General features: G+C 37.9%; 1 protein-coding gene across 2 annotated transcripts in view; it reads left to right on the top strand.

Annotated features, from left to right (window-relative positions):
• TTN (titin) overlaps nucleotides 1–12,106 on the top strand; it is a 270,276-nt gene that overhangs the window by 19,126 nt on the left and 239,044 nt on the right. For both annotated transcript variants that reach the window (XM_053665080.1, XM_053665079.1), the window contains exons 14-27: nucleotides 3,041–3,334; nucleotides 3,440–3,562; nucleotides 4,692–4,973; nucleotides 5,222–5,287; nucleotides 6,011–6,269; nucleotides 6,491–6,554; nucleotides 6,993–7,208; nucleotides 7,890–8,032; nucleotides 9,015–9,217; nucleotides 9,752–9,985; nucleotides 10,093–10,337; nucleotides 11,274–11,530; nucleotides 11,653–11,817; nucleotides 11,917–12,085. In XM_053665080.1, coding sequence (XP_053521055.1) covers nucleotides 3,041–3,334; nucleotides 3,440–3,562; nucleotides 4,692–4,973; nucleotides 5,222–5,287; nucleotides 6,011–6,269; nucleotides 6,491–6,554; nucleotides 6,993–7,208; nucleotides 7,890–8,032; nucleotides 9,015–9,217; nucleotides 9,752–9,985; nucleotides 10,093–10,337; nucleotides 11,274–11,530; nucleotides 11,653–11,817; nucleotides 11,917–12,085 — 2,720 coding nt within the window. The remainder of the gene's footprint in view (nucleotides 1–3,040; nucleotides 3,335–3,439; nucleotides 3,563–4,691; nucleotides 4,974–5,221; nucleotides 5,288–6,010; nucleotides 6,270–6,490; nucleotides 6,555–6,992; nucleotides 7,209–7,889; nucleotides 8,033–9,014; nucleotides 9,218–9,751; nucleotides 9,986–10,092; nucleotides 10,338–11,273; nucleotides 11,531–11,652; nucleotides 11,818–11,916; nucleotides 12,086–12,106) is intronic.

Raw genomic sequence — 12,106 nt, 5'->3', positions numbered from 1 at the left:
TGAGACACTATTAACCTAATTTATTTTTTGATGATTAAAAATTAGAAACTAAAAACCCAATTATTTATTATTGTTAATATTACTACATAATCCTTTTCCCACTGATCTCTTCACTATTACTTCCACTTTTTATTATTACTATCTAGAAATCTTTTAGAAGTTGATGATTAAAATTGCATGCAGGCTAATTTTAATATGCTCAATTAGCATTAAAAATATACATGTAAATGATGAATCTTATTGATTGTCAAGAAGATATGTGTTTTGAGGGGGTCATCAATTCAGTATATTAGTTTATAAAGTATGGACTTATTTTAGGAGATTAGCCATAATTTTCTTCATGTAAAGCATTGTCTTTTTTCTCTTGTAAGTATCAGATGAGAAAAGAAATTGAGAAAATTATAATGCCTGCTGTATTAGTTCTCACTAAAACTAAATAAGATACAATATGAAAATGTAGAGAAGGAATTATCCAACCAGACTAAATACACATAAGCCATGAAAACATTACTTGTAGCTATGAAATTTCTATGAATTAACTTATTTTCCCATGACTGTCTTTACCCCAAATAAGCTATTTACCTAATTTTATTCTTCATTGCTAATACGGTGTCTAAAAATCAGCAACTCAAGTGTTTTCAATTTCTTTAGCTTCATGATTGAGTCCTGTCTGCATTTCCCTCAGTATTGTTTGCTATCCCTGTATCTTTGGGGTTCTTTCTAAGATGGGTCTTAAGATCACCTTCTGAGGAATTCGCCCAAGTCTAACTGTGAATGCCATGCCAGTCTTCCATAGTCTCCTTGATGACAGAAATTTCAATATGTAACATACTTCATGAGTGATTATATTTGAATTTGGTTATTTCTAAATCACATAAATTTGACTATCTTACTTTTGTTGTTAAACATTAGCTAAAAATGGAAGCTGAAATATTGTCTATACCTAAAGTCAGAGTTACCACAGCAAGACCTATCGAACCAGCCACATTGCCAAGGACTAGAGAAGGATTTGCTGTTAAGCAAGAACAGATCCATCTGTTTCATGAAGAGATGAAAACTGATGCTGTGGAGGTGAAAAGCATTGTTTCATCCCATTTCATCATCAGCTCTCATAACCTTTCATCCATCATGAGTCATTGTGCCCCTCATGTTCCATTTAATTGTTTAACTGATCAACAAAATGTTCGAGGTCATTAGATTCAGTCCAGGTCCTCCAGTGGAACAGTTAGCATTTCTATTTGTGAAAAGCCAGATTAAGTAACACTTTTCTTTGTATCTTCTAAATTAATTCCCACTATTTAGAATGATTTGGGGTTTCTTCGGTCAATGAGGGACGTTAGAGGCCACTAAGAAATAAAAGGCCACCCAATGGCATACGAGTATGCGCATGGATTTTGATGTACATTAACTCAAGAAAATATATATAGGTGCTTCTCCAATTTAAAATGCCCTACTATATTTAAGAATCTTTTTTGTGTGTGAGTTTTAAAACTAGACCTGTATATTTCTTTTGGAAAAGACCATTTCTTTGAGCCTAGTTTCTCATGATTAAAATAAAACTAAAAGTCAAGCTGACTATCATGTAGATTGGTTGAAAGTTCAAATGAGATATAATGCAAATGCAATCACTCTACAAGTGAAGTTACATATAAATATATAATGTTCTACATAGTACATAATATATAAGATAATAGAAAATTATATAATGTATAATCTGTTGAAGATGTTAACATTTAAAACATCTATAAAATTAAAATCAACTAATGGCTTATATGGTTAAAAAACAAAAAAGAAACCAACAGATGAACAAAACTTAATTCACCTAAGCCTCACATATATTTTACAGTTTCTTCTAAAACACAATCTAAATTGAAGATGGTATTTGTAATTCTTCAAGGCAGGTTAATTACAGTGTGGCTTCCTAGAAAGAAGTGCTAGATAAAGCTCATGATCACCTAAAGGCCCGATTCCATCTAAAAAAAAAAACCAAAAAACCACCTCATTTTTATCTTAAATAGTTCAGATAACAGTTTTAACAGATATACAGGTAGCAAACTTGGAAACTATTTCAGGTGCAATCTAGATTCTATTCATAACAGCAGAAAAAAAAGCTGACATAAATAAAATATCCCCGCAGTACTTGGAAAGAGCACTGGGGGACACGATGATGGGATTTTCACAATATGTGCTTTCCAAGTACTGCATCAACTCAATCTAAAAGAGCATCTCCTTTGCAAACTGTGTTCCCATTTATCCTCATCGAATTCATAGAAATGAGAAAAAAGCATCATTTGTGTTTCTGTCTTTCAATTTTCAGAAATAATGAAAGTGAATTGCACTTCACTAGGAAAGTTCGTTCTCTTGAATACAAATATGACAATAGGTTTTCATGTTAATCACAATATCTTCATTCATGTGTTTTAAGAGGGATATTTTCTTATAGATTAAGAAATTCTTATCTCCAAAGAATCATAAGTAAATTAGTATGCTTCACTGTGTGTTCATGAGCTTTCATATTATCACAGATTTCTATACAACTGTACAACTTGGTAGCAGCAGATTTTTGTGGATGGGTCTGTGATTAAATACATTTTTATTATCGCTGTCATTGTGTCAACATAAGAGCAAATGACTGAGAAGATAATAAAAAGAATCAATGAAGATAACCAGCCCCAAAGTTCTGATTTCTCAAGTTCTAATTTACTGCGTTAGCCATAATGCTTGAAAAACCCAAACTTCTTACTATTTTACATATGTATTGTCTTGTCCTGTGTTGTATGTGATTTAATGTCTAACTCAAATAAGCAGGTGTTTACAGAGTTTATCTAACTAGATTTCCATACATTTTAATGATCAATGAAATATTAAGTTCTTAAATGCATTTATATTTCTGGAGACATTTTCATAAGTATATGACATGGGTGCCACATGACTATCATGTCTTTGGGCATTTGTCTATTCTCAATGGCCATGCTAGGAGGAGATGGCCCCACCTGACTTTGACATGACTACGTATTAATTTTCAAAAATTTATTTCCAGGTGGGGGTTGAGAAAAAGGCAGAAGCCGTAGCAACAGTTGTTGCTGCCGTGGACCAGGCCCGTGTCAGAGAGCCCAGAGAGCCCGGGCGTCCTGAACAATCATATGCTCAGCAGACCACTTTAGAGTATGGGTATAAGGAGCATGTTTCCACCACCAAAGTAGCTGAGCATCCCCAGCGTCCTGCCTCCGAACCCCAGGTTGTCCCAAAAGCAGTCAAACCTAGAGTGATTCAAGCTCCTTCAGAGACTCATATCACAACTACTGATCAAATGGGAATGCATATATCATCACAGGTGAGTTTGTGATGCTGCCTTTATTGTTCATACAATGGAAAAGCAAGCTTAACTGCTGTGGTCACCTGGTGAACAGTGATATCACTGAGTTTTATTTCAATGCAGATCAAGAAAACTACAGATGTAACAACTGAAAGATTAGTCCATGTGGATAAACGCCCCCGCACAGCAAGCCCTCACTTTGCTGTTTCAAAAATTTCTGTTCCTAAGACAGAACACGGATATGAGGTAAGAAGTTGCAGAGCATGATGACGCAGTTATCTTTGGTATAGGCCAGTGTGGCTTCTGTTAGGTAATGTCCATTTGCATTCATGGTGGACTCGGAGCCCCTGAAGTTTGCTTTCTGACACTGGCCCTGCAGGGTGAGTGTCAGAATAGCAGGTGGTTATCTGAAGAGACACGAATTCATAGTCTTCTGTGTGTCACATTTTGTAATTATGTTATTTACTTTTCCTTTTGCTATGAGACGTTTCAGAGCAACAACTGAGAATGTTTATAAATACTAAAGACAGATATGAAGAAATCCTGTAGAGATATCCCTAGTATAGCAAGATGGAGAGGTGGTATTTTGTGGTGGTTGGGTTAGATTGTGGAGCCAAACGGCCCTGAAGTAGTATTCTGGCTCTGCCTGTTATTAGCTCTGTCCTTGGGGCAAGTTAATACATGTGAAGCCTTAGCAAGTTGACGGCACATAATAACCCTCAGTATTTGTCACTCTTGTCCTTATTATACACATCCAAGATGTAGAACCCAAATCTTATATGCTTTCAAAGAATGCTAAGGTACATTCGATACCTATATTTGGGATAGTCCCAAATTACTATTGAAACCAAATCATAGCAGAGTAAAAAGCAGTAAGAAAGCCTTTAAATTATTTTTCTGAATATCTTCATTTTTACCTTTCAAAGAGATTTGTGGCTGATCCTAAATGTGCTATTTTAACATAGTTCTTAGGAATTTACCAGGTATTTTAGCGATTTCTTGATTTTGAATATCTCAGGGTTTTCAAATGCAGCATTGGGACGATTAAGTGAAAAATCAAGACTGAGCTTTAGAAGACCCTCAGTCCCTTTATGATAAGAGTGTAAAGGAAGGAGTTTTAAATACAACTCTTTGTGAGCAAGATATGTTTAATATATTTTGCAAAGCAGCAGAAATGTCAATGAGCTTATAACTAGCTTACCTCTAACTGACTTTCCACTAACACTAAAAGTGATAATGAGAGCATTAAAAACCACGAGCCACGTAGAAGAAAGTGGACTCAGACTCAGCAGGGGTGCTGGTGGCAAGGCCCTTCTCAGTGACAACATGAACAACAGATAAGTGACTCTCTTTCCTGGCTCCATTTCCACTTCAGGCATCAATAGCCGGTAGCGCTATTGCCACGTTACAAAAAGAGTTGTCAGCCGCATCTTCTACTCAGAAGATCACCAAATCGGTGAAGGCGCCCACCGTGAAGCCTGCTGAGACTAGAGTGAGAGTGGAGCCCACGCCCTCGCCCCAGTTCCCCTTCACTGACACACCGGAGACTTACAAGAGTCAAGCTGGCATTGAAGTGAAAAAGGAAGTAGGGGTGAGCATTGCTGAGAGCACAGTCCGAGAAGAGCACTTTGAAGTACGTCACGGGCGTGAAGTCAAGGTGGGTCCCTGGACTGCACGCTGTTTCTTGTCCGTATCTATGAATTAGGGCCAGACATTCCGCAGTTTGTACTATAGAGGTCGTCAGCCAGACATCTTGCCTTTCTCCTCTGCCCTGCTCAAACTTAATGTTACTGGGTCACAACTCTTGGTCTCAACTTTATAATTTTATAGTTTTGCATGAGCTGAACATCTATGAGATTTCCCATAATCTCATGGGTGTTGTGTAAATATGTTTTGTACTCATAGGTGACAGAAAAAGCAAGAGTGCCTGCGCCTGCCGAAATCCCCGTTACCCCACCGACTTTGGTCTCGGTGAGTAAAGAGGTTGATTGTGTTGGACCGTATGCATATCTGGGCAGATAATTTTGAAACATACAAAGATCAGTTAAAGTGGAAAATGGCATTAGTGAGGTTACAAATGCTAATTTTAAGACCATATACTATTTGGCAAATAGAGGGGAATTCTGTGTGGCAACCATCAGTCATGTAGCCAACAGATTGTGTGGGTTTCTATTGTGTGTAAGACAGCATTGACAATGTATGGAGGAGATGCAGCCTTCTGAAATCTTTGTCTCACTATCAGAGAAGATGTCCATAAATAAGCAAGACAAAATATAGGAGGGGATAAGCACCACAACAGAGAGAGGATAAAGAGGAGGGGTAGGTTACTTGGAATTTGGGGCTGCACGGAAATCTTTGTTGCAGAGGCAGCACTCACAGCTGATTCTTCAGCTGTGTTAAGATTTGGCTGTGTATGAATCACACAGAGTACAGCATTGCCCCATATTATGTGGCATTAATACAGTTCACCTTAACAATTTGGAAACACTTTGCATCTATTTCAACTTCAGGATATTCCAGTTTCCAAAGAAGTCTCTTTACTAATATTTATAGAATCCTGGTCTTTAAAAAAAAAAAAACACATTTTATGGCAATGAGAATGTACAAGTTTGAACCCCCACATTTACCATAACATATAGAGATGAGTAATGGAGGTACACACGTACCAACACATCCTTTTTCTTCTCTCTTTAGGGCTTAAAAAACGTGACTGTCATAGAAGGTGAATCGGTCACCTTGGAGTGCCACATCTCCGGATACCCATCCCCAAAAGTGACATGGTACAGGGAAGACTACCAAATAGAAAGTTCCATTGATTTCCAGATAACTTTCCAGAGTGGAATTGCTCGGCTTATGATCCGTGAAGCCTTTGCAGAAGACAGTGGGCGGTTTACCTGCAGCGCTGTGAACGAGGCCGGGACCGTCAGCACGTCCTGCTACCTGGCTGTGCAGGGTCAGTGACCACACTCCCTCCGTCCTTCCACACGTGCCACCACTGTCACTCGTCACTCTTGGCTGACACTTTTTTCCACAATACCATGTCTGCATGAAGATGTCCCCCTTTGGAACTGGGGATCAGTTATGGAGTCAACTTAATCGTCATGCTAAGCAGGGGGTCACTAACAAAAAGGGCTAAATGCTTGACTTAAATGAAAAACTTCTGTCTTTTTCCAGTGTCAGAAGAGTTTGAAAAAGAAACCACATCCATGACAGAGAAATTTACCACAGAAGAGAAACGGTAAGATGTTTTGCTGCTAATAAGCTTTTGGTCTAGTTGACCGTTGAACAACACGGGTTTGAACAGCGTGGATTCACTTATACATGGGTTTTTTCAATAAGTACAGTGGGCCCTCCTGTCTGTGAGGCTTCTCATCTGTGGATTCAATCAACCAGGGGTTGGAAACAGTTTGTTCATGTTCCGAACTACAGATTCCCCACGGAGAACTGAAAATACTGTTTTCAGTCTGTGGTTGTGTGCATCTGTGAACACGAAACCAGTGGATGGGAAGGGCTGACTTTAGAGTCGGAAGGTATATGTGGATTTTTGACTGTGTTGTATCAGGGCTCCTCAGCTCCTCTTTGTTCAAGAGTCAACTGCACAGTTTTGATTTTTCAGCTCCTTTAGTATTGGCCATTTGCAATCCAGGAGATAATGTGGAAGAAATTTTCTTTCTAGCTTTGTGGAGTCGAGAGATGTGGTGATGACCGACACCAGCATCATGGAGGAGCGAGCAGAGCCCGGAGAACCTGCGGCTCCTTTCTTCATTTCAAAGCCAGTGGTCCAGAAACTGGTGGAAGGTGGGAGCGTTATGTTTGAATGCCAGGTGGGCGGCAACCCGAAGCCCCATGTCTACTGGAAAAAGTCTGGTGTTCCTCTAACCAGTGGATACAGGTATTCTGATGGCTGAATGATGCAGTTCTCTGTGATTTGCATGACATGTACATGAAGCCTAGAGAGAAGCAGAGTATACCTATGACACCATTCCCGAAAGGTGGGCTCTTTTACTATGGAGCCTTCTTAGTGTGTTTTCACGTGTTGGTACAAAGGTTGTCTGAGAAACAAAGCATGTGACAAAGTGGATAGAAGATCTATCTCTTTATATTCTAGTTTGATTCATTTGTGGTGCCAGTAGAATAGAGAAAATGTGTATTTTTACACACATACATTTTTTCCAAAAGAGTCTGAGACAGCTTTTAACAAAAACATATGTCACTAAAAGATAAAAGAGTAAGGGTCATGTAATGAAGAAAGTTAGTTATAAATGAAAATTAATGCTAACAAATTTTATGCAATGAAATATATTTGCAACCACTTATTTCCACATATCTGAATCCAGTAGTACTACATTTATTTATTTTAAGGAATATTTATGCCTTTTAACTTGTTCATTCCTTATTACTCATGGCCATGTACTTTCCTCAATAGTCAGCAATCTTGCAGTTATATTCTACAGTAGAGCTTCATCACATGTTTGGGGTCATTGAATTTTATATCACAGATCCACATAAGGGTTATTTTCCTCACATAAAGATTATAATATGACTGAATTTTTGTGTGTTTATTTTCATAAAGATACAAAGTGATTTACAACAGACAAACTGGCGAGTGCAAACTGGTGATTTCAATGACTTTTGCTGATGATGCTGGAGAGTACACTGTTGTTATTCGTAATAAGCATGGGGAAACTTCAGCATCTGCCTCGTTGCTCGGAGAAGGTGGGTGCGAGTCTAGTTAGTACCTATGTGCATGGTAAGAACACAAACGCGTGGAGGTAGCAGCTCTGCGTGTTTAATGAAAGGTGTGTTGTAGTGCCCCGGTTCTGATACTGGTTCTTCTCAGTCTCTTTCCTTCTTGGCCTCGACCATAACTGGAAGTGTTTTAGACTACATGGCCTCAAAAGCCATACTGGTGCTAAACTTCTAAGTTTCTAGGAATAGTTTTTATTTGGTAGTATTCATTTGGTGCATACCATGCCTTTGAAGATGCAGAATTCTAAATGCACTTGCCTTCCAAATCCAGGCAGATAATACCAGTGAGTACAAGGATGATAATGGTCAACTGAAGAGTATATGCCCTGCCTCAAGGGGGCAGTAGTGCCCTATCTCTAGTGTGTGGTTGTCAGGCATACTTGTATCAGGCTCCATGTTGCTAGAGTTTCTGATATTTTATAGAAAAACTAGAAATCATTATTTTAAAAATTTATAAGTAATTTGAAAAGAAATGTAATTGTATTCAGACCAAACAAAATGTATCTGTGAGTCGCCATTATCTTTGCTTAGCTGCTCACATTTCCAGTGGGCCACCCCACACTCTGGGTCATTTGATCTGCACAATACCCATTAGAGAAAGTTAGAATATTATCCCCACTTAGCAGATAAAGCTTTCAAGACCTAGTAAGATAAATGAAGTGCAAAAAGCCACGAAGAAAATTGGAAAGTCCTCTAGGATACACCCAAAGGAGTGGACTGCTAATACAAAATTCTTTCTATAATAGTAATGTCTGGTTTGACTGGTTAGTATAAGTTTAGTGTTGAAATTCAATCTAAGTAGTATTTATTGAGCACTTTGATACTAAAATTTGGAAAATTAGTTTTTTGATTATCAACTTTCCCTAGCATGGGGCTTGTCAGAATGAACAACAGGATAAAAGCTTTTGCATAAGAAAATTATAAATTAACTTATGTTCTTAACTCCTAGCTGATTATGAGTCACTGATGAAGTCCCAAGAAATGCTTTACCAGACACAAATGACTGCATTCGTGCAAGAACCTAAAGTTGGAGAAATAGCACCTGGATTTGCATACTCTGATTATGAAAAAGAGTATGAGAAAGAACAGGCCTTAATTAGGAAGAAAATGGCCAAAGATACTGTAATGGTCAGAACTTTTGTAGAAGACCAAGTGAGTATAGCAATAATGAGCATGTGAACTACTTTATGAATTATGTTATCCTCCCACAATTCCCCTTTTTGTTTGATATTTTCCTTTTCAAGTGATGGGGTCATGTTAGACTCCTATGAGTAGGTTCAGGTTCACTGCTGGCAAATTTCCTCAATCTTCATGACATGTTGCACATATGGCTTTAGAAATAGATTACACATATGCAATAAAATATGATGTTAGCTGTAAGGATCACATATATGCTGAAAAAGACAAATAGTAGCGTGACTGTTTTCATTACTGCTGAGATCCCTTTATCTGTATGATGAACATCCCAGCTGTGACCCATGCTTTTAGAATACCGTTTACTTAAGATGCTGCAGCATGAACTGGCAAAGATAATTGTAATGCAGATTGAAAGACGAAAAAGCTTTCTAAGTTTTTCTCCCAGTTAAAAACTTGAATCAATGCTTATCTCTGAAACTAATATACTTAAGAATTTCTATCCGTAAGGATATATGTTTTAACAAACTGTCACTTTTCTTTACTACATAGGAATTTCACATTTCTTCCTTTGAAGAGAGACTTATTAAAGAAATTGAATACAGAATAATAAAGACGACATTAGAAGAACTTCTGGAAGAAGATGGAGAAGAAAAAATGGCAGTTGACATTTCTGAATCTGAAGCTGTTGAAGCAGGATTTGATTTAAGGATCAAAAATTATAGAATTCTTGAGGGGATGGGTGTTACTTTTCATTGCAAGATGTCTGGATATCCATTACCCAAGGTAAAATATGAACACTTATCATGCCTCCATGCCACAAAAAAGATACAAATAGGTTACACTGTAACTATTTTATCTACATTTAATTAATATATCCATGGTATTTGCAGATTGCATGGTACAAAGATGGTAAGCGCATCAGACATGGGGAGAGATACCAAATGGACTTCCTGCAAGATGGCAGAGCTAGTCTGCGCATACCTGTGGTCCTTCCAGAAGATGAGGGAATCTATACTGCATTTGCCAGCAATATCAAAGGAAATGCGATCTGCTCTGGGAAACTGTATGTAGAGCCTGCTGGCCCGCTTAGTGCTCCGATGTATATGCCCACACCAGAGTCGATGAGCAGAATCAGGTAAGACTCATAAACAATATGAGTTGATTAGTGTTTCAACTATTTATTTAAAACACCAAATAATTTCAGTAGCAAATTGCTATTGTGTTGGTGGGGTAAGGGGTATGTTAAAGGAGGAGATATGAAGGCTGAGACAGCACAGAAACCTGCCATTAGCAATACCAATAATTGATGAGTTTTTATTTCTTGCCCCTGTCTATGCTGAGCAAAGCATTTTCATTAATGTAACATACTGTTAATTTTGCCAGTATTATAACTAATATAAGGAAGGCTATAAGGTTTATCTTGAACCTATTTTACATGTGTTAGCCCTAATTATTCAATAACACTGCAATGTAGGGGTTGTTATTCCTAGTTTGAAAGTGAGAACACCGAGTCTCTGAAAGCCTGTGAAAACTGTGTTAGTTTACCCAAATGGAAGTGCCAGAACTCAAAATCCAGTCCAAGCTATTCAGGCTGCAATGTATAGATAGGATTTTGTTTCCAAGTATGATTTCTATGTTTTGTCTCCTTTGGGGTAAAGGAGTATGTTTTTCTTTTTTTATACATTTATGCATTGGTTTATTTAATCAAACTAAATTTACTGAGATGCTTTGGTAGTGGGATTGAAAAGGTTTGGTGACAAAATCAAGGTGGTGGGAGAAAGACAGTATTAGGATCATTCCGAGATCCCAAGTCCCTGGATACCAGGCTGTGTTAAGGGACTACTGACTGGATTGAGAATATATGAAAAACATAGTTTGGGGGGCTATAATAATATATTCCATTTTGGATCTCAGTGAGTTTGAGGTGCCTTCTGCAACATACAGGAAATAAATTATAAAATAACATTGATGATCAAGAAATAAGTAGGTTTGTTTATTCTGCTTATTTATTTATTTTATTTATGAGTTTTCTTTATGCCTCATGAAAATCTCATTTTCTTTGGTTTTTTAGATCTATTTCTCCACGTTCAGTGAGCAGGTCTCCTATACGCATGTCCCCTGCAAGGATGTCCCCTGCCCGCATGTCCCCTGCCCGCATGTCCCCTGGACGTAGGCTGGAGGATACAGATGAGTCACAACTGGAGAGACTGTATAAGCCAGTCTTCGTGTTAAAACCTGCTTCTTTCAAATGTTTAGAAGGGCAAACTGCCAGGTTTGACTTAAAGGTTGTGGGTAGACCTATGCCCGAGACCTTCTGGTTTCATAATGGTGAGTAACGTAAATTTTTGCTCACAAATTATTAAACTCCAAAATTAGCTTATATGTGTTGAACAATTTTAAGAAACTATTTTAACAATGTTTTCTTTTTTACTTCTTTTTTTTTTTAACAGGCCAGCAAGTCATCAATGACTATACCCATAAAGTAGTCATTAAAGAAGATGGTACCCAATCCCTGATCATTGTCCCTGCAACCCCCAGTGATTCTGGGGAATGGACTGTGATCGCCCAAAACAGGGCAGGCAAATCTTCAATTTCAGTGACTTTAACCGTAGAAGGTATTTGCTCTTAAAATAAAAAAGGACTTACCTTATCACTTGGGTTATAAACTGGTATTTCAGCTTTGTTCACTCTAAATTGTGACCTTTCTTTTTCAGCTGTGGAACATCAGGTTAAACCAGTGTTTGTGGAAAAACTGAAAAATGTCAATGTAAAGGAGGGTTCCCGACTTGAAATGAAAGTCAGAGCTACGGGGAACCCTAACCCTGACATTGTATGGTTGAAAAACAGTGAGATCATTGTACCTCATAAATATCCAAAAATCAGGTACATTTGCTTGGGAATAAT

Source organism: Artibeus jamaicensis, unplaced genomic scaffold, assembly GCF_021234435.1.
Source record: "Artibeus jamaicensis isolate MK-2021 breed Jamaican fruit bat unplaced genomic scaffold, CSHL_Jam_final contig_391, whole genome shotgun sequence".
Lineage (NCBI taxonomy): Eukaryota > Metazoa > Chordata > Mammalia > Chiroptera > Phyllostomidae > Artibeus > Artibeus jamaicensis.
Note: the sequence above shows the minus strand (reverse complement) of the source record. Positions and strands in the feature narration are given on the sequence as shown.